The 26,215-nt window shown below is 42.8% G+C and overlaps 1 protein-coding gene across 1 annotated transcript in view; it reads right to left on the bottom strand.

Annotated features, from left to right (window-relative positions):
- Window positions 1–10,982: 10,982 nt before the first annotated feature.
- The window catches only part of AFF1 (AF4/FMR2 family member 1), a 75,737-nt gene continuing 60,504 nt past the window's right edge, over window positions 10,983–26,215 (bottom strand). Inside the window, exons 12-21 of the mRNA XM_027652786.1 lie at window positions 24,556–24,653; window positions 22,485–22,728; window positions 21,381–21,472; window positions 20,641–20,704; window positions 19,661–19,797; window positions 18,833–18,904; window positions 18,164–18,257; window positions 18,018–18,061; window positions 16,969–17,213; window positions 10,983–14,465 (exon numbers count right to left, since the gene is read on the bottom strand). Of these exons, the coding sequence (XP_027508587.1) occupies window positions 14,344–14,465; window positions 16,969–17,213; window positions 18,018–18,061; window positions 18,164–18,257; window positions 18,833–18,904; window positions 19,661–19,797; window positions 20,641–20,704; window positions 21,381–21,472; window positions 22,485–22,728; window positions 24,556–24,653 (1,212 nt within the window). The 3' untranslated portion in view covers window positions 10,983–14,343. The remainder of the gene's footprint in view (window positions 14,466–16,968; window positions 17,214–18,017; window positions 18,062–18,163; window positions 18,258–18,832; window positions 18,905–19,660; window positions 19,798–20,640; window positions 20,705–21,380; window positions 21,473–22,484; window positions 22,729–24,555; window positions 24,654–26,215) is intronic.

Raw genomic sequence — 26,215 nt, 5'->3', positions numbered from 1 at the left:
TATAAGTAAGCTAGAAGGGTACAAATATATAATATAAATATGTATATATTTATTAAGATAAGTATCTTTGTATGTAAGCTTACGTTTAAATGGGAATACCAGTGTTTAGGAGAAGAGGAAATAAAAATTCAAGAAAATAAATGTCTTCATTAGAGAAAACTGTGCAGCTAAGCAGCATGATGCCTTATTTAGCAAACATTATTGTAACTACTTTTGTAACTCTCCTACTAAAAAAATAAACCAGAAACCAAAGAAAAACAAGATTGGAGTAAACATATCACACAATTTGTACTTCTCAGTCTTCATATTAGAGGCAGATGAATGTCTCCACTGAAACTTGTTGTATTTAGATGTCAGAAGCTCTCTTGCATGTCTCTACTGACAAACAGAGGGTGATATTTCCAACAGAAAGTGATATTTCCAGGTAAAGGTCTAGTGTAGCTTTTGCAGGATTATGATTTGTACCTGGGCATGTGAAAACAAAAACATCTCATGTAGGAAAGAGTCAGATTGTTTCCTGTTCTGTGACCATGGGCTACAGAAGAGAACTAAGAAAAACCACTACAACCAAGGGTAAGTTTGGGATGCAATACTGTATCACAAGCAGCTCTGCAACATAGGAGGAATTAACGCATGAAGAATGTTGGTGGATTTTAGTAACCGCCCGAGATGCTTCAGATATCAAACAAATAAAATCTGCTGACTGCTGTAGGGCTAAGCACTTTCTCTATCTCCCCTTTTATAGTCTTACTAAATAATAAGCCCAGGCCAGAGAGATGGATAAACTCATCTCATTGTGCCTGTCCTCTGTATGTAGCAGAGTAGCAGCAGACCAATATGTGCATAAACTCTGAAATCTATAGTCATCTTATACCTTAAAGCACCTTAAAAAGCAGAATATCTGTTCTTAATAAGAAGTTCAGGTGTTCCTATCATCTGCCTTCTTCAGGTTTTGAAATATCCTAAAGTCAACATGTATTAACAGAGTACTTAGCGAGAAGAAATAGTTGCAAAAAGCAAGGAGTTTTTATTATTTATGTAAAGAGGTTAGAAGAGTATTCTCAATAGCAATACTAATTCTTCCTACAAACATTTTGCATCACTGTGAGTAGTTGTGATATAGTAATACACACATCTACATACCTACCTAGCAGCCAGTGCTACAGTACTACTCTCATAGCCTTGATGTTGATGGTTCATTTTCACTGCATTTTGTTAAGGTGTCAGTGCCAAGATCAATTTCCCTCAGCAACAGGGTTCTCTGTAAATAGATTCAACTGGAATCTGTCATAAATTAGTCTTTCAATTTTTTTTTAGAAACAATTTGCAATTTTTCTACCCTTTGCCAAGTCACAGTGTTTTGAGACCTATCAAGTGAGCAGTGAAAAAAATACAGTGAAGATTTTCTAGGCAGCACTCCACGTCGTGTGGGTGGGGCTGCAGGGGGTGGGCAAGAATTATCTGCCACCTGGGACTGATACTTTAAAGCTTTTTATCTGTCCCAGTCTAGTAGATATACTTAAGTGTATGCTCAGTAGTTTCATGTAGGATGAGGTTCCCCACAGAATATGTGCATGGAGACCTTCTTATAAAGCAAAAGTAAAAATGATAGTGCTGATGTCCACCTTTCCTCCTTTTTTAGCTGAGTACTTGACCAGAAAATAGTATGTGTAGGTATAATGCCTAAGCGATGTAAGAGCCAAAGCAGCAGAGTACACTGGTAGATTATTCACTGGTTTAGATGGAGGTTCTCTGTTCTTCATACGTAAAACTGCATTTCAGGTGGTTGCTCATGCTCCTTTGAAAATCCGTTCTGTTCTCTTCATACAGACTCTGGTCCTAGTCTTGGACTGGATCTCTGATTTCTCTCTTCATGATCCCATAAGTTTAATGTTTTTGTCACTGGAAAGCCCACTTTTCATTGTGACTCAAAGAGATCACATTCTGAATGAAGATGAATCTCCCTACCAAAAGAAAACTGTTTACAACAGAATCCCACAAGTGAATTTCCTTATAAAGTTTACTTTACCCTTAGCTCACCACAAGCCCTGTTCCCTTCCCTGGGTCAGAAGGGACAGGTTCTCTTGGTCTTGGAGTAATTCCAAGTCTGCTGACATCTTGTTTCTCTTTCCAAGGCCACTGACACAGGTATAACATACCCCTGATCCTGGGGTCTGATCAGGAAATAGAAGCTTCTTTCACTAAATGAGTCTCAAAATAGGTCTGAATTCCTTTGAAGCAGTATGCATCAGGTGCCTCATCTTTGTATTTGTTCCAATCTTGGTTTTAGTTCATCTAAACAGACACTAATCCATCATAAACAGGACTCACCATGCATTCCTAGTCTGCCACTGTCTCATGTTCTTTCTTGTGAGATCCAAATGCCCTACTTTCAACAGTTATTGATGTTCTGAGCTTAGCTGCCTGTGCATCCTGCTGCTTTGTGCTAACATGCCTTTGAAAATAATAAAATGTAGTAGGATTGTTAGAAGATTCTTTAGTGGAATTCTTCTCCATTTCTATATAATAAAGCACTTGCTTCAGATCCTGAGAGGAGGAAAATCTCATTCCAATGGAGATAAATTCAAATGGAGAACTAAGCTGCAAACTTTTCTTCATCTATTTTAGTCTGTTGTGTCTTAGTGCTCCATTTGGATAATTAGGTATGGCTTCATGAAGGAAATCAGGTGCAGTCATTAATGGCAATCTGGGTGCCTGCTGATTTCCAGAACAAGTGAAAAAGATTAAGAAATGGAAGTTTTCAGTAAACAGAGTTCTTAGTGTTTAGGTGAATTCAAGCTTTCTGGCTTGTACATAAAGAAGTTGTTTTCATATTGAAACATCTCTCCACTCCCTGTTGTATGAAATGATCTGTAGTTTGCTTTAATTACTGTGTGTAATTGATTCTTAAAGATAATACCTTCTTTATGGTCACTGCTTGTGCTACAAGTCAGAAATAAGCCTTTACACTAAGCTAGTCCTGCAAAAATCTTTTTGATCCTTTTCGAGTCTAGTTGCAAACAATGAAAGAATCAAATATTCTCAGACTTCAAATGGTCCAGAACAACCTTCCTTTCCCTCATTATCTGGAGACAAGGCTTTCTTTTTCCAGCCAAATAAGCATCAAAGGATCACAAACTTGGAAACTGCAAGTTGTGTAGGATTATTGTAAAATTATTGCAATGAACTCTTTTATTGTAAGAATCAGTGCAGTACTACTTTTGCAGTTCCCAGTTCAGCATTTGTTATAGACGGAAACGCTCATAAGTGAAACATTATGGGATTCATTAAGTGTAATTTTATAGGTTGTAGCTAAAACCATTGACACTCAATAGAAATTTTTAATACAATGCCTTTTGTTATACATTATATTGAATATTGTACGTACATCCAAGATAGTTTGGTCATGGTTGTGTTTCTGTTAACAATGATTAAGGGCAAAATAACATTTCTTTTACCTCATAGTTCAACAAATCAGCTGCACAGAGACACTGAATTCTAATCCAAGAAATATTTCCACGTAAGCAAGGAACAATTGCTAAATACTGCTGAGCCAGCCAACACAGAGAGAATGTATGCCAGAAAAGTAACAAATGAAACCCTGCCATGTATACTGCTGCAGGAACCACTGGGAACATCATCATTCTGGGTGTTCCTAATGGGGTGCCAGAAATCTTTCTTCTTTCATGGTGGTCAGGGGAAGATGTAGAGCACTGCCTTGCAGACTTGTACAACTAAAAGAAAATGCAATAACTCTCCTTTAGATAAACTGGAGAACATATGTTTTGCAGAATCAAGAAGAAAAGAAGGAAAATCAGCATGGGAGTAGGCAGCATCTTGATTTATGTAACTCCTTTTTGAAGGACAGGAACCCTTTGGTTCAGTCAGGGCCTAGAAGTAATTTCTTATGCAAACCAACTTGAACTCAAAGCCAATAGAAAATATTTTTTTTTTAAAATCCTCTAGCTTTTAGTAAGATTTTTACCTTTGTAGGAACAGGTGAGCTGACATGGAAGAAAACAGCTTGGTATCACTACTTCAGGGTTTGTCTCTCCCAGTGCAACATGGCTGAGAATGTGGCAAAGGCTTCTTGGCATCTCCAGGTGAGAACATCTCATTCATCTTTAGAGTTTTGTGATATATTAAGAAAGGACAATGCAGAACTGAGGAACCTCCATACTCTAGCCTGACCCATTAATGAAGATTGTCATCTTCCTCTCACTGTTAAGCCCAGTAGAATCTAAACAGAAGGACAACTGACCCTTTGCCCTACCACACTGGTTCTTGATCTGCAATAGCTGGCATTTGTTGGACCTGGCCTGTAATGGTTTGTCTGCTTAAAGAGACCACAGATGACAATTTCCGTAGTTGCTAAGCCCTTAAAACAAATAATGATCACATTGTGAAGTGCTGTTGAAATGTTCAATACTGCATTTTTTTCATGTGACTTGTTCTTTATACCTCGGTGTTGAGCTCCAGGGATTCAAAAGGTGCCTGATCTTGGCCACCCATAGGCAGTTGGTTTCTGCTGCATTGCACTGGCTTTGGATGCTAAAGATGGGGGAAAAGTCTGAGAGGAAGGCTGAGCGGTGCTGGTCAAGGTAACAGCTGAGCTGTCCCGACTTTCCTTTTCCTGTCATCATGTCACTAGGTCCTGAAATTATTTGGTTTGACTGTAGGTCGGCCCATGACTTTTGCTGCTGTGTTTGCCTGTACCATGCTCAAGCCTGCTACACCCCATGCAGAAACCACAGCTCTCCTCTTTCCCCCCAACCCTTCTTCCTCCTCTCCTTCCAACTCCTACTATTACCTTGTAGGGTTCTGCAAAGAGGGCAGTCTTCTTTGAGAACTGGTCTTTCTTCTCTAGAAACTGCTCACTCCGTCTCTCTCTCGCGCACGAATACGCAGCAAGTTTCTGTCCTCGTTGCACAAGCTTTAGGAAGGAAAGAAAGAAAGGATGACTAACACTGTACACCAGTGTTATCAACAAGTGCCTACACCAGGTCAAGTCTCTCTGTTCCTCCTCACCCACATCTGCATGCACCAATTTCCAGCAACCCCACATCAAAACACCAATAAAGCTGCGTCAAGTGCACAGAAGGACGACTTAATGGAAAACCAGATCCTTTAAACTACACCTCATCTCTGAAATACCATTGCAGAACAAGGGAGTCTCTTGCTCTAATACTATACATTAATATTATAACTGTCTCAGAACAACAAAATATATTTAGTTATCATGTGTCTGGAACTGCAAGGTAGCAGGAGCCGCTGTGTGACGCTGGCTCTCAGGGCAGGTTTTTCCAAGGACTAGCAGCTGCCTAAGCCAGCATCTCTGCTGAGCTCTTCAGGATTCCAAACAGCTGCAGCTGGATGAGTACTTGCCTAAAGCAGATTTTTCCACCAATCTACCAGAAAATGAATCGAAATTTACTGTTATTTCGTATTTCTCATCAAACTGTCTGGAAGCAAGCAAAACATACAGTTCAGTACCATAGCTTAAATTTTATTAAAAATGAAAAGCCAGACGAGATGCATGTGTACGTAGCTTATCACTCAAAATCAATACTGCAACTGGTATTCATGAACAGAAAGAAAGAATTAGAGCCTTAATCTGGAAAGCTCTGACTCTTCATCCCAGAAACTGCAAAAACTATCATAATAAGGGGCAGGAGTCAGTTGTTTCACTGGTTTTCCCTGTTGATAGGCTATTAGCAGCTGGCAGTTTTCTATTGCTGCCACTCATTCATTTCTCCTTCACATTTCTCCTAAAAGGAAGGGCATGGATAGATGTTGGTAATGAAGCTGAACTCTTCATACTCACTGTTTCTCATTTTTTAAAGCTACTGTCTTATGTGGCCACAGCATACAATGGAGATGAAAGCAGGCACCCAAATGGTCCTGATCAGAATTTTTATAAGTTTTTTTACAGTTCTGTGTTTAGCCAAACCGATTTCTGTATCCCTTAGCTGAATACATTGGTTCTTCTTCTTTTTGCCTTTCTCCATCAAGCCACAGGCAAACAGCTGCTCTAATGGCACATGGAAGCTGCTTGGAAAGCTAAACCTTAGGTACACATCTCAAGAGCTTCCCTTCCCTTCAACGCTGCTATTACTAACACAGAAATGACATTATGATGGAAAAAACTTGATGTCTTTGCATACAATAAATTATTTGAAAGGATATATCAATGTACAGTCACAGACAGCTTTGGATTATTAAAGCTGAAAAAAAAAAAAAAATTTGGGTTTTTCCAAACAGGCTTTACCATCTTCCTCTGGAGTCAGTGGCTGCAACAGCTCAGCTGTAAAACTGACTAATACCCATGCCCTGGTGAGAACAGTGGTGTCCCTCACTTGAGAAACACTATCCAGACTGAGCTCCCTGTCCCAGCAGCTCTTGCTTTGCTCCCCTGCATAGACACAGCTCTCTCCAGCCTGGCCTCTCACAGCAGCTCCAGCCTTACCTGCAATTTCCCATGTGAGATGACCTCTTTAAGAGAAAATGTTCTCAGCTTGCAGAGGCAGTGGTAAGAATCGGTATTTAAAGCTGTTCCTGTCGATCTACAGTGATGGAAGGGACAGCAGACATTAGTGCCTGCCCATTACCCCCGCTTTCAGACCTTGCACAAACAGGCCTTCCAGATAAGGAATGCCTCACACAATGACAGCCCCAATGTGATTTCAGCTGCCCTGCACCTCACAGCCTTACCAAAGGACGGGCTCTGCTTTTAGCAGGTGCTCAGGTGTCACGGGGGGGATCAGAGGGCAAGAGCCATATGGCAGCGACTGCCCCAGCTAGGGACACACTGACAGACCCTGCTGGAGAGGGGTAACTGGCACTTCCCAACCTCAGGACACAGCATATCCCCAAGGTGGGGGCACAGCACAGATCTGTGCCACCAAGCGCCTCAGCCGCTGACACGGAGCCACCGAGGGAACCCTCAGCTACCAGTGCCAGACATGCAGCTGCTTTGCCCAAAGGCTGCGGGATCAGAGGCACTCAAGGAAAACAAGTGGCAAGAGATCAAACGATGCGACTTTTGTCATATTTTGTGGGGCCTGAGTACTGATGGAAATGCAAGGAGGCCTTTTACCACTCTAGACAGGCAAACTCCTGGACCAGGGCCTCTGCAACAAGAATTTCACATGTGACTTGCTGGTTAATGGGATAAGAAAGGCAAAATGACACTGGAATTCTGTAGCCAGTGAAACACAACAGCAGCCCAACTAATCTCTATGATTCACAGATTCTTCATGTTTCCTTCAAGTACAGCTGATTCTTGAAAGACTTCATGTGAGAAAAGGCTTCTGCACACTGAGTAATCTCATCAGATGGTGAATGTGGTATTAAGTCATCTCAGTCAAATGGTCACAATTAATCTAAAAAAAAATTAAAATCAAGACATCACTGATAAGGTACACATCACCAATTCCAAGAATTCCAAATTTGCTGTACAAATCAAGGAGATGATTTGCCCACATCTCCACTGAAAAATAATTACCAGATGGTTTTTTCATGGGAGCCAATGCCTGCAGCTCAGTTGCTCTGAGATTGTCAGCTGCACAATCTTTTTTCACATTTGATTGCTACACTGCAACTCTATGTCAGAAATTTTTCTGTGAAAAGAAGAAATCCCCTATGAAATTCCTCTTTAGGGTAGCTCTGATCAGAGACACAGTAGTTACTGCCCAACCTTTTTTCACTTAACCCAGTTTCCCAGCCTGAACCTCTACAGTCACTGGAAATAAATCAGAGGTTTAATTCCACTTCACACTTTTTTAGCTTTATTATAAAATTTTCTACTCCCTCACCTTTAAATGTACATTTTTGTTTTAAAGGAGATAATCTTCTGTGTCCCATGTTCTCATGTTTAATGCTGGAGTTACAAGGAGAATTAAAGAAAAAAATCCACATTTATTTCTTTACCAGTGTTCTTGCAAATGAGTCTGCCATTTTCCAGTTATCATCAGTCATTGCACACTTGTGGCCTTTCCTGTTCACACAGTCCCAAGGAATCACTGAAGAGAAACAACATGCAGCTGATGCACCAGTAAAACATCTGCACTGCACCACGTCAGTTCTAGCTACCAAATTGAGTGAGGGATTTTCTTTTTTCCAGGGCAAGTCTTGCCCTTACACAAAGTAACAGCAGGGGGAAGTAAAGCCTCTGTTTGGAGCGATTCTTCTCCTCCACCAGCTACACGAATACAACGAACTGTTTGCCTCTTGTTTAACAATCATGATAGAAAACCCACCGGGTGTCAAAAAGCATGTTTAGTGTTCTAAAATAAACGCTGTGCCTGTGATCTGCAGATTTCTATTCACCTTTTAACTGAGTCAGACTCTTTACTCTAACCTACTACCTGCACTTAGCTTACTATTCCAATTAGCACTGAATCCATTCAAAGTAAAAGGCTCATTTCTCGCAGCTGTGAGGGTTAACAAAGATTTTGTGCAATGACTTCAAGATGTGTAGCCCTATAACGCACCTCATCATCACACACTGTACTTCATGTACTGATCTGGAGCACAACTACTTTTTGCCCACAACCTCTCTCCAGTCCAACAGATTGCAACTACTACCAAGGCACTATATAGTCTAAGTAATGGCTCCTTTATAATCATTAAATCAACAGTTTAATTTAAAGTTTTCTGAGTTTTCCAAATTAAAATTGAACAAAGACTCGAATTTACCATACCTATAGTTTCCAAGTGAAAGGTACAGCAGGCACCTGGGGGAAAAACCCATGTGAAACAAGTGAAAAACAGATACATTTTATTACTCGGAATCTGAAACAAAAAACTGAACTATTTTTTCCATTTACAAGCATTTGTTTAAATGCAAGCAACCAGCAGTAGAATTAAGACTTCACTAAACAACCTAGAAGTTTTGCAAATGCCTTTGGCAGTGCACAACACGGCCATAATGGTGTGATATGAAATGCTGGACCCAAAGAAAACCTCAGCAATACTGAGTAGGAGCAGAGAAAAACCCAGCGGGAACTCCAGGAACCCTGTACCTTGACAAAACACAGCACAAGGCAGCAGTGAGCATAATACTGCTGTTGTAACATGCACAAGTCCCTGTTTCAGGGACACAAAGTTTACAGAAACACATTCAGAAATGCTGATGATGGTGTTGTTTTAGAGTAGTGACAGAGGTTACAGAAAGTGCAATTAAAAGAAAGCACAGGCTGCCAAGGGGCTATTTTAGTGTTTGGAGAGTAGCACAGGGCTGAGAAACTGCAATCAACTTTGATTCAGCTGTTTTGCCAAAAATGACATTTGTCTTTGGAAAGGGTAAGCCAAGCCAAAGAGAGAATGCAAGCTCATCTACAATCAATAACAAATCTCAAAATAAATTAAACACACTTCAAAATCAGGTTCGGTCACTAAAGGCTCACTAAATAAACAAACAACAAAATATTATTGGAAAACAACCCCAAACTATTTTTGGCTGTGTTAGCCTGGGGGGAGGGGCCTGCTGCCCTGGGCAGAAAGCCAAGCAGGGCTGTCGACACTTGCTAAAGCCCCCCTCTCCCTGCCTGGCTTTTGGATGACCTCCCTGCTGGCACATTGCACATCCTTCCTCTGCATCCCTCCCACTGCTCCTCATCTCCATCCCACCCCCAAAACTAACCCTCTTTGCCTTTGCCACAAGCAAGGAGTGCGGGAAACACACCTTTTGGGGTGTGAGGTGGAAGGAAATGCTGAGACGGAGGATGTGAGTGACCCAGGAAAAGCAGCTGCCCCCAGCCAGCAGACAGGACAGCTCGTGTCCAAACACCCCTTGCACCCCACTCAAAGCAGAACAGAATGCACAGACATTTAATCTGCATAAGGATGGCCACAACCACGAGCTCTCTTTCCATGCTCTTTGCTTACCCTCCACCCATCTTGCAAACAGTCTGTGGCTGACTTGATTTCAGGTCATTTGAAACTAATTGAAGGCAGTGAACTGAGTTGCAGACCCACCTCGCCTGAGCAAAAGCACCACCAAGCTCCTCCTACCTAGTCTATAGCTAAAAATCCCACCCAATGCTCATCTAGGGACATTTCACGCTTCATTTATTTTACTAACTAGATACATTTTCTTTCTACTCTTACTTCAATCCAGTTTTGCTATCAGGATTTTAAGCATGGAGTGAAAAACTTTACTGACCTTAATATAAGAGTGCGTTTCTAGACACAGCATATGTTAACAACAAAAAATCTAGTGGGTATTAAAACTGGTTTCAGTATCCTCTACAATTTACACAGTACATTAGAAACCCATATCCATAAACACCTTGAGTCCAATGCCTGTTGTAGAATGGACCTGAATTACACACACAAATTATATCCCAATAGTGCAGAGAGATGAAAAAGTTATTCTTCCAGGGAACAGTTACATTGCCCAACACAAAAAAAAAGTGGAAAAAGCCTCAAACAAGAAGTGTAAGGCCATGGCAAAGAGACCCCCTTGTACACCCAACGAGACGCAGCACACCACAGGGCATGAAATCCTGTGGGGTTCCTTGAGGGAAATCCTCCTCACAGCACTTCAGAAACTAATCCATGAATAAGACATGAGCAGACCCTTCTCCCAGCACCAAGCCCTGCAACAACTCTGTGGTAAACACAGAGCAGGATGTTTCAGGGACCACTTTTATGCCTTGTCTCCCGGTTTTCTTATTTAATTTGTTTGATTGTCTGAAACCAACTTATTATGGGATCTTCCTGCCAGGGAGTGCTCAGAGCCATGCTCTGCTGGCTGTCAGCAGCTCATCCCAGCAGAGTCATCAGTTTTGGGAGGATAGGAGGCAGATGTCCTGAGTTGTGACCCTCCTGCTACTCTGAGCACCCATTTTTGGTCATTAAGGAAAGGGCAAGGGCAGCACTGGAAACAGAGATTCATACCTAAACCTCATTCAGAAGGGAAAAACTAAGGCCATTCAGAGACAAATCTCTCTACAAGAAGCTAAGAAGAACACAAGGAGTCTTGCAACACCTCATAACAAACATTCATTTATTGTTTATTTCCCCATATGAATGAATCAACCATCAACCATCTTGGAAACTCCATCACACACAGGGCAGAAAAAGGTTATATACAAGTGGGACACACATCCCCAAAATAAGATGTACAGATTTATCATGGGAACCAAGAGGGAGGGGAGAGGACAAAACCAAAAACAAGGACATTGCAGTCAGACTTTGACTTTCAAGAGATCTCTATCTCCATGTAAGTGGGGTTTTGAACTATTAAATAAATGGCATCTTAAAAATAGAACATTTGACAATTTCAACACATGTATTATTATTTCTTTTAAATAAATATTGCATGGAAATGATGCTTCTTTGCCACCATAGCTGCCTCCTTTCCTTCTGCAACTCAACCATCACCTCTGGATTTCCTTGGATTAATGGTTTGCTTCTTAATGGCAAATGCTATTTCCTCCACTCTTATGTTTTGGTTTGTGTTTTTATTTATTCTTGTTTGGCTTTTGTTTGTTTTCTGTAAAGGCCTGAATAGGCCCAGATGAAAATCATGATTATCTTTCCTAACCCTTTGCAGGCCTCTGACCTGGCTCAAGGTTGAAATATGATGGCTTTTTAAAAATTACCTATTATTTAAACAGTCTTCTCTGTGTCCTGAAACAAAACATAGCTCCCTGCTATGGAGCTTGGTACTGATGCTTCCACAGATTGCTTTTGAAGTAAGAGGCCCCGAGTAGCCCCCCCCACAAACCCGTGACACAAACTGCCCATGACCTCATTTCCTGCAAAGCCCAGGGGAATTTGCCCTAGGAATGGGAGCAGCCCTTGCTCGACCGCTTCTGCAGAGCAGCACAGCACGTGCTGTCTTTTCCCAGCTGTAAAGAAGCAATTATCAGGAATTCATCTACCTTCTCTGGGCATCTTCTTACTGGCTTTGTTCGCCAGACACCCTCGCGTGAGCTTTGCAAGGGGCAGGGCAACAGATAATCCCTATCAGGACAGGCAAGGACAGGACCTGGAGCACCACAGGCTGAGCTGGATGCAGGACAGGGGCAGCCACACGCCTGCCTAGTGGGTCCTGGCAGGTGGTTCTCCTGGCTGAGGGAAAGTTGTGAGCCAGTGGCTCTCCAATGGGAACCTGGCCTGATAGCAGGGAGAGACATGGGTGCACACAAAATGAAAGTACAAGAAGATCCATGTCCCTGCTACACCTTATGCTTACCCTTAACACCCTGCTACAGTTCTTGCAGGTTCCCACAGTGGTTTTCAGGTTCAATAAAGCTTTCTTTCTTCTTTCCTCCTCCTCAGCTGGTGATCCTAGAAATAGCTTTGTCTAAAGACAAAGTCAGAAGGCGGCATCGATCCACTAGTCTAGGATCGAGCTCCAAAGTGCACATTAGCCTTCAGGCTGTCTGCCCATCCCCATGCTTCCTGAGAACAAAATGGTTAATGCTGAGCCTCTCTCTGTCCCTGGCTCACTCCAAGCAGTTGCTGCTCCAGGGAGGAGGAGTGAAAACGAAGTTTGATAGGTAAAATGGGGAGGAGTGACACGGACCTTCCTTCCATTTGTTAGGAGAGCTCATCCCTGAAATGTACTAAGGCTTTTAACAAAGTGAACATGAAAGGACAGTCCCTTCAGGGTGTGGGAAGACCCAGTCATGATCCCAGCAGTCCTGCACTGCCAGAGAGCTCCCTTGTGCTCGGGACCAGAGCAGAGCTGCAGCCACCCCCTCCCAGAGCTGGATGACTCCAGGCTTCGCTGTGGCACAGGCCATTTCTACAGAAATTACTTTTGGAAACGCAGACCTTTTGCTGATATTTATTTACTGCCCATTTTGATGAGCCTCAAACACATGAGCAAGTATTTTACAAAGGGCATACTGCTGCATGTGTGCAGAAATGTTTGTCCATCGTGAAATTATGTGGAAAAGGGAGAATTTTTTCTTGTAAACACAATTATTTTAAGATACTACCTTTCTCTTCACCACTCCCACAGGTCTGCCAGAGAGATAGGGTGACGGATGTGAGAGGGCACCAGAGGGCTAAGGCACACTCATATATGAGGATGGCAGGATGCTGCTGTCACAAAACAAGAAATCTTTGGATAGAGAAGGGTGTCACCTGACTAAACACGCAAATGCCATGGATGCTGCCTTCACTGATACCGTGACAAGGAAAAAATGCTTGCAAACACTAATTATTCCCTTTCGTGTTCCTTTGACAGGTTTCTAAGTCACTGGGCCCATTGTACAGAGTGGCTGAGAAAGAGCATGTGAGTTCTGTCCCACATGAAGGAGACTCGCTTTGGTACCAAATCCGGCTCTTAGATATTCATCAAGCCCCCCAATGGTTGCAGGTAAATATCCACATGCAAAATTTGTCTTATGTTCCACATTCAGCCTCTTAGTTCCTCATTAATCAGAAGCGATTCCTCCCCATGGAAGCTCTCAGACTCATAACAATGTCCAAGCAATCACACTGACCCAGTGCAGCTTTGCACCCCCACCCCCCAAAATGACAAAAAGCAACCCAACAACAAATCCTCATTGTGACACTCCTCAGAAGAGAGGCAGAGCTGTTCCAACCACACCATGTCATTTTGCCACCCCAGCTATGTTTGGCTTACAAGGTTGAAACTGAGCAAGACCTGTAGTAACACAGTTCGAGTGCCATGGGCATGGATGTGCACGAGAGCACGGCAAGGAGGACCAAAGCAGTGATGACTTAAAAAGTAAACTTGCAGCACTGAAGGCAGTGGGTTTCCCAGTTCCATCAGCTGGCTGACAAAAGCAAGAGGGTGAGGCTGGAAAGCAGGCAAAGCTGATCCTTCTGCTGTTTTTACTGTAACATAATGCTGTCCGGTGCTGAGGAGGTTGCTACTTGCTCTCTGGGGAACAAAGACACCAAAGATTGCATCCGTGCTTGCAAAAACAACTTCTCTGGCACGTTTTCTGGGCACACAACTGCTGTAGGCTGTGGGATGTTGCATAACCACCTCTGGAGGCAGATTTCCTTCTTGTCAGCATCATGTGCAACTCTTGTCCTGCTGGTTATTTGTAATAGAAATGTTTAAAGACCATCAATACATTGGGCCATTGAGACAATTCATTGCACTTCATCATTTTAAAGGAAGGTGCCATCCTCCATCTCTTCTTTTTCAAGGCAGCAAAGTGCTACCCTAAAATAACACAGTTCAAAGGTTTTCCAGTGTAACCAGATAACTTCCAACTTTATTTAAAATATTTTCCCTTGCAGGTGCTTGTATTGAATAATAATTAAAAAAAAAAATTAAACTGAGGCTGTTTCTGAGGCTTCAAAAGTGCAAAAAACTTCAAGGTATTTAACCACCTGGAGAAGCAGTTAAGGCATATTTGCTTCCAGTCTCAGCCACTGTAATCCCTGTCTGATGTAGTGTACCAGGTCAGTCAGGCTACTGGTCAGTGCCAGAGCACAGGTCGCTCTGCTGAGTTCAGCAAAAAACTCTGGAAAAAAAGGAAGGGAGAAAGAAAACATTTGGTTGGTTTCATACAACAGGCACGTCTGACAGGCGAGGAGAGCAGTGAGAAGCAACAGCAGCAGCACACGGTCAGTTGGCCAGTCCAGTTAAACAGTGTTAATGCAGACAGCTCAGCACTGTTAGAGGGCTGAGAAGTGTAACAAGGGCACACAAGAGGAAAACACACTTGCACACACATACACCCACTGACCTGCCTCCCCATGTGCTGTCTTTAAAGGACATCAACACTCCATGGTAGGTGGACAAAAGTTTGGGTGTTCACACCACAGTCCCTGCTTCAAGTTTTCCCCAAATTTTAAACAGGCCAAATTTGAGTGTCTTTCTGAGTGACACCCAGAAGCACACACAGCTGCCATCAGACCGGTCCCTTTTCTGCATTCATCCTCAAACTTTGGAGACACCACGATTTCTCCACTGAACAGATTTAACAATTTCTGTAGCTTGCCAGGCTATACATCTGATTTGGACTGCTTATAGCTGAGCATGCCAGGCAGATCCCATAGTCCTCCTCTCCCATCACCGACTTCAGGCATCATGCTCCTCCTCTAGCACAGGCAGGAGGAGGTTCTTGCAGCACATCTGAGCCTGCCATGACGTGCTGGTCACCTGCAAGCCCTGCTCTGTGCTGGCGATCATCTGTGCAGGTGACCACAAGTTAGGGAAAATTCTCGCACCTATTCTTTTACAGTCACCCTACCAAGACATTCCTGTATGACCAGCCTTCCAGTGACTTGTCCCAGTCCCTCAGTCTCTCCAGCCTCAATCATGTTGCCAAGTACCTTTTCAGAAACCAGCCATTCCCAGCTCTGCTTTTTGACACACAAAGATTGAGGGTGCTTGGCTGTGCAAGCAACTCTTCAGAAGCAGAGTGCACAACACTTTCATTTTAATACTTGCCAATTCAGAAGCAGAGAACAGAAGTTTCTGTTTACTAAATCCATGTTTTAAAAAATTTTGTTTACTAAACAACCAGTTACAGCCTCACGATTCATGGCACTGCTGTGAATTACAGCAAGGAGCTGGGTCCTGGTTGTGGACCCACCAGAAAGCACTTCAGCTCTGCACAAGTGACTTGGACATCAGTTACAACTGTTTTTCACTAACTTAGGATTTCCCTGTTTAAAGGATCTCGGTAGCAGAAGGCCACTGCTCTTTCTTCCTCTTCTTATGCCCTATGAATTGCACAAAAGAAGCAAGGATGTGGCCTTTTTTTTTGCTTTATGTTCTCACTCTCTGTACCTCTTCATGTCTCTACACTACACTGAATATCAACAAGTTCCACTTCTCAAATGCCTCCTGAACAGTGACAACAACCACCAAGCCTACATGAGTATTTACTGGTCTCCTGCACAGGATCCACTCCCTTGAGAGTATTCACTACTCCAGTCATCATTCCCCTACATTGGAACTGGCCGCACAGAGCAGCTTTTGAATTTAGTCTTGATTAATGCAACATTGTGCTCAGGCTGCCCTCCCACACATTTTCCTCTGTGACTCACTGCTCTGGCTTACTAGCAGCATCCCCTGCTGCTTCTGTGTGACAGTCTTTTATCAGCCTTTTGATGACAGAATCCAAAATACTACAGATGAACTGCTGCTGTGAGCACAGATTTGCTCAGAGGACAGCCAACAACTGGTTACTTTATTTAAAGGTGACTTGCAATGCCTTTTGAATTTCAGCAACTGCCTCATTAGTGTTTTAGAGGGTTTTTACAGCCTTACAACAATTCAGCTAGGCACTGCTTATTTTCTTTTGCAAGTCTCCCAACAGGTCATGGCAATGCATCTCTTCGCCCACAGTGGCTCACAAAACTTTGTGTTTTATGAAAAATGACACTACAAAGGCCACATGGGATGGCAGGTTACAGGCTGAATTGCACCCACCCTGTGACTTGCACCACAGGACAATACAACATTTTTAACAAAAAGCCCCGTAAGATAAAAAGAGTAGCAGCAATTCTAGGAATTGCTACTGGCAAATACTGGGCACGTGCCCAGCAAGGACTCAAATTTAAGTGCTGCTCAGCTTTTCTGCTGGGCAGAAAAGCCAGCTTAACCATTTTCAAGAGAAAATGACCTGGAAGTTTGACAAAAACTAAAACACAAGGCTATAGGCCAAAAAGATGTTTTTAAACAAAGTGAACCAACTCAGAAAAGCTCAGTGCCTGAAGGGCAACTTTTTGTTATGTTTCTTCTGTTACCATGAAGCAAATTGGCTGGTTTCCTGCACTTGATACCCTCATCCCTTAGCTCTTAGACATTTGAGGATGCCAAAACAACCTTTTAATTGGAACACTCACCAATATATCACCATCTCTGGCAATAACCTGCCAATATGCTGTGGTTGTCTAACTCAACATATTTAATGCTTTGATCTTTAGATGCTTGCTGCACTGAGTGATAGAATTTAAGCAAGTACACATAACCACAACACATGAGACAGGACAGACAGGGGGAAAAAAACTTACCCTTATTCTTTCTGGCCAGTGTATCAGCCTTTTCCCAAATTTCATATGCATGGAGAATATAGGAAGTGATGTTGACATAGGAAGAGGTGACACTTGAGATATGAGAGGAGACAGTGACTGTAGAGCCAACGCCGTTGCCAATGCTGTTGTGGCCAGTGCTGTTGCTATCACTTGATCCCAGCTGAGAACTCACAGAACCAGCAGGAGAGGGTATTGGAGAAAGAGGAGAAGGCAAGCCTGTGCTTCTGTAGCAGAAAAGAAACACCATCATGAACATTCAACTTCAGAGCTAAAAGTCTTTCCACAAGGCTGTCTTATGCCAGGAGCTATCCAGTATCATCCAGGCCTGCAGTATGGAGTGGACTGTTGAAAAGCGAGATGTGTTCAGCTACAGCACAAGTAACTGTCCTTCGAGTGCAAGGCCAAGTTTTTGGAAGTGATTTGTGACTCTAAGGACTCCTCGCAACAAAAGAAAATGTGGGACCAGGCATTAGAAAGGGCCACTCATCCACCTTCCAAAATCCACACCTACTTTTGAAAGTCTTCACCAGATTATCCAAGCGTTTTTAACTAATGCTTTCCATTTCAGGCATGCTGAAGCTCCCCTTCCATGGAGGTTGGAGCTTTCTGACACCTACTCAAAGCAGCCAGGTCAGCCTACACACACTTATTTATAGGCCTAGGGAAGCTAAATGTGGTCAGCCACCCGCCTTCCAGACACAGACTGGCTTCATCACATTACTTCACCCCACCACTTCAACCAACCTAATTTTAGTCACTGGTAAGACAGGGCTTCCACCACTGCTCTCAAGAGGACATTTACTTTCCTATGAACTGTACTGTGCAAGGTGGCCAAAAAATGTAACTGGAATCAGCACCACTATTTAAGTCCAAACATCCCTCTCTCAGCCATAGAGCACAGAGGGGACAGATGTGGAGCCTGGTTGCTTTCTGCCAAATGCAACTACCATGGCACACACAAAAGTTTTTTTTTACTCATTATCATTAAAACACAGACACATGACACCACACAAGTTTTTAAATCTTACCTTGCAAAACCCGGTGAAGGTGCTTGTGTTACTCTGAAATTACTCTGCAGCAAGGAATAAAAGTATTGTTAGTTTGGGGCTGTTCAGCTGATATCTGGAACTACCACAGCCATCCATCTGGCAGCTTAGTAATACCTGTGCCCTACCTTGAAGTGGTCGTTCAGGAGTCTGGAATACCTCATTGCAGTGTCTTTTTTGTAACCAAACATTGCCATGTGCAGAATGGACTGGCAGCGCATGCTGTGAACAGAAACACACCCAAGTGTCACTGCTTGTGCTCAGCAGTCATCAGCCTTGTGAGACAGAGGCTGGCATACCTTAGCTGTACTGAAAAGCCAATTTCTTCCTCCTTTTGCTCATCTTAAAAAAAAGACTTGTGAAAAAAAATCACAAGGGAAAGAAAGAAATGAGGAAGAGCCCTGTCTGTTCTTTTACATAAACAGGTGCCCAGCCTCTCAGAGGTGCCAAAGGCTGAGTAAGCCCCCGCCCAGAAGTGCCTCAGCCATGTCCAGCTACAGCTTCAGTTACATGGTTCAAGCATGGGCAGCCAAATTGCATTCTTTCACCTTAGGTGAAAGCCCTTATGCGCTCTCAAGTTACAAGCAGATCAAATTTTAAAGCCTCTGCCTTCTACACGTGGTCCCTTGTGATCTTCCAGCTTACTTTAGAGATGTTTCAGTTAGTTCTAGTTTTTATATTGTGGTTTTTAACCTTGCATAACTCTAACTGTCATTCCTTCATCACTGAAAGTAATGGGTCTTTCTATCAAGTCTCAAAACAGAACATAAAGGAACAGAAAAAAAACAGCTACGCACCGTAACACAGCAAAGATTTTTCCATGTGGAGAGACTGAGGAGTCTGCAAATGGTTTCAATGTCATAATGAATCTAAGGAGACAAAATAAACAGAACCTTGTCAGCCATCAGTGCGCTCTGAAGTCCCACTGTTTATGAAAAAAACAGTGCTTGCCACTACCTCAAAAACCAGTCCAAAAACCTGGAAGCCTTCCCTGAGTTCTTAGTCCTGGTACCAAGAACTTTTGTGTGAGCAGAGGACTGTCTCTCCAAATGCCTTGTTTTCCATACAGCAGGAACAGATGTGGCCCCCTATGTGACTCACTCTCCTCTTACACAAATTAAGGGGCAACAAGTAGATGCCCTGTGTGGGCCACCTACAGGCCTGTGGCCTAGAGAAACCAGGAAAAGTTGCCTTCAATCAAGCTGCAAGATCTTTGGGGTACAAACCATTCTTCCACATGACATACTGTTGTTTTGCTTTTTTAAACTGAAATACTACTGAGCTCACATGCACAAGCAACTGCAGATCTGGGTAAAGTAAAAACTCCTTCACCTCCTCGATTGTCATAACCAGTGTCCTCTGGTGTACCTCAGCTGCCTTTCTCAAAAGCTGAGGGCAATGTGGTGCTACCTTCTGATAAGCAATGCTGGAACATTTCAATGGATTTGCCTCTGGGGCCTCTGGATGGTCTGTATCTCAGGCACGTACAGCAACCCCACCTCCACTCCATAGTGGGAATCCAGAGGTGTCACAGTTGCAAACAAGCAATGCAACAAATCCTTCCCCTCCAAACATGCTACCAAACCAAATCCTTCCCCTCCGATCATGCTTTGAAAGGCACTTACTTGATGAGAACTATGGTGTCGCTGAGTATGCTGTAGGCTGATTTTGGTTCCAGTGCATCTGATTCTAAGGCAATCCCATATTCGATGAACAAAAGGGCAGCCTCTAGGTACTGAAAGGCCTTTCCAGTCTTGTCAGTCTATTGGGAAGAAAATACTCATTTTTAGTCCAAGACCAAACCCACTTCTCTCAAGTGTACTTGAATTCTTCTTTTCTCCCTGGTTAGGCAGCTTTTGAAGAAAGAAAAAGATCCCAGTCTGGCCTCTGGGTGACAATTAGAGAGTTCTCAGCAGAATCCCTCATGTGGTCCCAGTCATCACCTTTGCCTGCTCTGGCTATTTGTATCTCTTCCTCTTGGCTCAGTGGTTTCCTCAAGTAATTTATTATCTTCATTTTTTTCAGACCTTATTGTCTGGTCTTGGAGGCTTGCCTTCTGAGAGGCAGAGGGGGTCTTCCCACTGCAGTATTCCCTCACTTCATTTTCCCAGGTAAATGGCAAGTAGCAAATGGACATTATCTCATGGAGTCATAATTAGCAAAACAATATGTTCACCCATGCACACTGTTACACTGCACAGAACAGAGAAAACCAGTCAGATCTGCCAAGGAAACTTCGAAGTCTTGGTCACCAGGAACACAATAACTGTCAGGGTCCTGACTTTTCCAACTTTTTAAACAATCTGAAAACCAACTGTTCTATCTGTCTTCTAGGGACTATTTTATCGCTCTGCAAAAAAAAAAAAAACAGGCCTGCTAACCTCAGACAATGTTGGTTCTGAATCCTGTTCTTTAGAGGGGTTTACACCAAAGAGAAATGTCTGAACATCTGGCAAATAAAACAGTCTCCCAACATATGACTTGAACATAGTTCAATGTGGAGTATGGAAGTCATGTTAGCCAGTGAATGTTATTCCCATGCACACAGGTACCGGGTCTGGATGCAAGAGCTGGTTAACATTTCTAGTGCAGGGCCAAAACTTACCATTGCATCAGCTTTGTGCTTCAGCCTCTGGGCCTGTTCAAAGTAGTATTCCTTTGAATGCTGTCTGAATTGGGGACAGAGAGGAGAAACAGATAAAACAGAAGAAGGGTAGGATGATTATCAGCTTTACTTTCATATTTAGAGAATGCTATGGGTCCAAACACTGTTTCATTAAGCTGTTACAGCCTGATCAAACACACATTCCAACTACGATAGTTACTAAATGAATGTTGTCTGCACAGAGAAAAGTAACTGATTTCTTTAAAAATGCATGTTGAAATAATAATGATAATTCATATTTAGAAATAAAAAAACCACCAGAGGTTAGGTTATGGGAGCAAATTTATTTTCTCATTCCCATGGAAAGATAGTAGTTATGTCATCTATCATTCCTCAAATTCAGTCCCATAAATACATTTTGATTGAAAAACACAGTAAACTTGGCAGCATCACACACTCATCTGAGACCAAAAGACCTTGCATTCAAGTTATCTACTTACAAGAGAGATGATACCTAATTTCCAGAGTAGCTTCCCTCAAACCAAGAACTGTTGTAAACCTTTGCTTTATGGTGGGTGGGTTAACTCCAAGTCACCAGAAGCCAGTACAGGGTAGTCTCACACATCTCTCTCTCTCTCTACTCCCAAAAGAGCTCATGAAAAAGCAGAAGGGTGTCTGCAGGGCCTGCCTTGCCTCACATCTTGAGAAATACAGATGAGGGGTGTAAAACAAAAACTTACTTTTCAAACTTGAGTTGAGGTCTTCTTGGCTTGGAGGTACCATTTGGCAAAAAAGGCACTGGGAAAGGCTTTGTGTCATCCCTTGCAGATCCCTGAAAAAGCACAGAGATAAACCTGTTTAGAAAGTTATGCTTAAACCAATTCCAATGCCTGGCTTTCCTAAATTTCAAGAGAAAATGTTTATTTGTCCCAGGCATAGACTATTGTCCAGGATCTCCCCCTCTCACCTTCTTCCCCAGCAACCCCTCAAATAATGGAAATGGAAGCTTGGTTTCTCACCTGACTGCTCATAATACTTAACATCATTCAAACTTTTCCCAAGCATGTTAAAATGCAGTAGCAGGTTTCCTTGCACAGGGGCTAGGAGACCAGGAAGGCTGTTTTTTTCAGGGCCACTAGCCAAGGCAGGAATGGGTAAGATCTGTTCACACTTATTTCCAACTAAACCACACAACAATTGCTGATTCTCCATTAATGACTACATTGTCAGGAAAAAGTAAGCAGTTAAAAGCCTGCTAATACAGCATGTACAGTCTGGCTTAACACAGACACACAACATCATCCTAGACCACACACTCCAAGCCACTAGTCAATAGCCATGTAATTGAATTTTATAACCCAGAAATGCAAAGATCCAGCTGTTAGGATCATGAACAACTTTGTAAACAAGCTATAAAATATTATACTTCAGTTCCAGCCAATACCCTTGGTTGCTTGTTTCTTATTTTTAAGCAATGTTCTCATTCTTTTTATAAACACACGTTATTTTTCCAGCAATATTGTATTTGCAGTTGCCTACAACCAGAAACCTTGACTAGCATAAACATGAGAATTATGCCTTTGGTGTTTATGTGGTCACTCCTTCTCACTGTGTTTCACTGGTGAGATGAAAACAGATGATGGAAAGTTGCAAAGAAGTTACCACGCAGGCTTTTGGGCTACCAACATAAGGTCACAGATAGCCATTACATGCTTCCAAGAGCTCTCTCTGGTGGCTGGTTTATCTTCCTTTCTTTTTCATATCCTTAGAGTATGTTTCTAAAGAGAATCACACAGCACCCACGGCCTGCAGGAAACATCCCACCAGTTACCCTGGACACCTACTTTGATGCCCTTTGACAGTTCTGTATGGTTTCCCTCCACTTTCCTGTGCTTGGCAGACAGAGGATCCTTGTGGTTGCTCTTGTTTCTGGCAGGGCTATCCATGGCAGGCAGATCATCAGTGTCAGTTTTGTGTTTCTTTTGGGCCATCTTGGTTGACTTTGGTGCAGGATGCACAGTAGACGTGGGTGGCAGTGCTGGGAGCAACACATCTTTCTTCTGGGTTTCAAATGAAGCTTTTGATGCTCTGCAGATGGGAAGCAAATTCATGAATATGATGTACATATATGTAGAGATTTTTTAAAAACTTATTTATATCATGTACCAATTCTGTTTAAATTCCTCTGGACGTGTGAGATGTTTTGTTAATAAAAAGAATCCAACAAAAATAAAATGAAACTCCAGGGACTTCGTTGTGTATTAGATACCAAAGCTTCACCTACCATCAACATACAAATAAGTTGCTTTTCAAAATAAGCCTCAGAACTTGTCCTCGGAGCAAATGCAACCAGAATACCAGGATGTTGCAAAAAAGGCATCCCTCCAAAACAGCCCTCATTCATTTTCACTGAATGAAAGGGTAATTACAGCGACTCAAATCCCTAGGACAAATCACCCAACAAGGCAAATGAGCTGCAGCACTCCTCCTCTCCCCCTTTTGGTAGGCAGTATCTTCTGCGGTCAGAGATACTCACCCTGACACTTGATTCTCTACGTGCTTTGACAGAATTAAACTGAGTTCTTCCTCTAAGACTTTCCAGCTTGACTAGACAACACCTACAAAGTTGAGAGGATTCAACTAATGGAGACTTAAAATGCTCTGCTTTTAAATGACAGAGATTATCACATTTAATAATACAGAGGCATATTAGATTTCTTATCTGAAGTTAGGATGACCAGGGCAGTTCTAAGCAGCACCAAATAGCTCTAAACCTTGTTTCACCACTGCTCAGTTACATCATTTTTATTCAGTTTCTCAAAGTTTCCAAGAAAACACTGAGCAGTGAATCCCGGTTCATTGACTGCAACATCAGAAGAGGAGGAAATTAAGTTAAACCCAGTGAGAGGGCTCAGGCGTGATGTTGCACATCTTGCCTGATTCTGTTTTTGCATGGGACAGTCCTCTCCCCTCTTTCACCACTCACTTTTCCCATGGGTCCCTACTCACTGCACACATGCTCCCCAGCTTCTCTACCTTGCCACAGCTGATGCTCCACAGAGCATAGAACCATCCCCTAACGTGATCCAGTGCACTGTCTCCCCCAAAATGCATCCTATTCTTCCCACTCCAAAAGCCAGAACATAACTATAAGAGGTGCTCATTTTCACCGAAAAAAGGAGCACTAAACCCCAGAATTAAAGCTCTTCAATTCAATACCACAGCTCAAATATCCCTTCACCCAACTAAACGTTAGTCCCAACACTTCAGTGCTTTCAGATACGTCAGTGTTTTCTGTGCAGAAAAGCTGTTTACTCCTGTTGTCAGGACACAAACCTCAACAGTACATACCAATCCAAACCAACAACTCAAATTCAAGCCACAAGCAAGCAGGAATTGAAGGCAGTAGCCCATGACTGATGCATGAGTCTTCCCTCTTGGGAACACTGCCCAGTTGGAGACCTGCTCTCGGAAGCATTCACTCTAGCTAAGACCTGGCCAAAATTCTGGCAGTGCCCTGGTATGCAAATTACAGGGCAAGCTTTGGCAGATCTACCAGAACACTGCAAATGCTGTGCTGGGATAAAGGAGAAATTCCTGGCCACAAAGGCCACCTGAAATGCCAGACAGTCAGGACTCAAAAGGCATGCTGGTTATGTTTCTGTCGGGTCATACAGAATAAAAAGACAAATACAACAAGATGATTTTAGCGGAGAAGTGAAATGCTCCCTGTTTTCTTTAGTGCTTGCTTCTAGGATGTAAAGGCAAATCTACAGTAGATTGAGTTTCAGAAGACACATTATGTTAGAAGCAAAATCATGAGCGTTAGGACAAGAGATACAGTTCCTTGCTTTAACCTTATAAAGAAAGACTTAGTCTTATGCATCTTTTGCCATCCCACCACCATTTACTCACTTCAGTTTACTGGAGTCTTTGTTAGCTGAAGACTGCAATGATTTTGTTTCTTTTTCTGATTTCTTTTTCTTCCTATCAGTCTCCTCCTTCTCTTCCCTCTAACAGGAAGGGGAAAAAAAAAAAGTCACTCAAGTTTTCAAAGTTCACATAAAGTACAGACCAACACAGCTAAGTTTGACTGATTTTGGTTAAAAAAAAAAAAAAAGAAAAAACAAGATATTGGAACTGGTAAAGTAGAAACCCACAGTGCAGCAGATATAGGTTTCAGCCTCACTGACAAGTAATCTAAAATGGCATTTTATCTACTTTTGCTTGTATAGATTGATTGTTTAGTAGTGGCAGGGATGGAACTGCTAAACCTGTTGCTGCTAATCAAAAAAATCAAAAGTAATCAAAGGTAAGGCACTTGCACATGAATTAGATCCCCCAAATGTGCAGGGGAGGTTGGTTTTTATTAATAAGAATCTGATATAGGTGAAATTTTTAAACAGTCAGTTACAACCTGGAGACCCCAGAACTGGATGCAGTACTCAAGGGGGGAGTTTCACCAGAGTGGAGTAGAGGAGCAGAATCACCTCCCTCAACCTGCTGGCCACACCTCTTTTGATGCAGCCCAGGATGGGGTTGGCTTTTTGGGCTGCAAGCACACACTGTTGGGTCATGTCCAGCTTCTCATCCACTAAAATCCCCCAAGCCCCTTCTTTGCTGGGCTGCTCTCAGTGAGTTCTTCTCCCTGTCCTGTACCCATGTTTGGGACACATCCAGGCTTATGTCACTCAATGGGTTGTGCTGTGACACAGAGTCTACCTCTGGCAGTGTGCTCAGGACAAGGTTCCAGCAATGAGATCACATCCTTAAATTGTTTTTCAGGTTGGTCTCCACACTACCATGAAAGACAGTTGTACCTGGCCCAGCTGGCTGCCGTGAAGCCTAAGCCTCCAAGGATACCTGATGCCCACTGACAGGATGGACAGTGAGACTCTGAAATGCATTTTCCTGAAGTTGGGCACTGAGATTGCAAGGGAAGACATGCCTAACATCAAATAGCTTCTCTCCTGGGTTTTTTAGACAACAGAATAAGTGACAAACTGACTGCCTGTTTTCCTTTCTCCCTCTGTTCTGCAAGAGAGGGAACTGCTGGGGTCTCTTAAATTTCTTCACCATTTCCCTGTTCTTCTCAATTCTCCCCCACAACCACAGGAAATTCAGAAAATGACAAAACTAAACGAAACCCACACAGGAACCATGGTTATTCACCCACCCATGCTGAGCCACCTGCTCTCTGGGGAGCAAAAAGGTAGACAGGCACTGAAATATCCACAGGGAATACCCATTCACCAAAGGGCCTGCAGCCAACTCTTTGTGCAGCTAAAGCAGCTGGCTGGAGGTATGTTCATAGTTCCCTTTGGGAGTCAGCTTTCCAAAAGCACTTGTGAGCAACAACCAGCTCAGTTAAATACAGGGCTGTAATTCAAGGGAAAATGACTGTTATTGCTGAGGGACTCTGCAAAAGGGTTTCTGGAAAGCCCCTTACATCTCTAAAGCATCAGCATCACCACAAGCATCACAGCAGCTCCAAGGAAAACCAAACAAGTTTTCTACCTATTTATCCAAGTGCCAAGATCCAAAGCAGGGTTTTGTGACAGATGTTACCATGAGC

Source organism: Corapipo altera, unplaced genomic scaffold, assembly GCF_003945725.1.
Source record: "Corapipo altera isolate COAL_440 unplaced genomic scaffold, ASM394572v1 69, whole genome shotgun sequence".
NCBI classification, from domain to species: domain Eukaryota; kingdom Metazoa; phylum Chordata; class Aves; order Passeriformes; family Pipridae; genus Corapipo; species Corapipo altera.
This window is presented reverse-complemented; position numbering and strand designations above follow the sequence as displayed.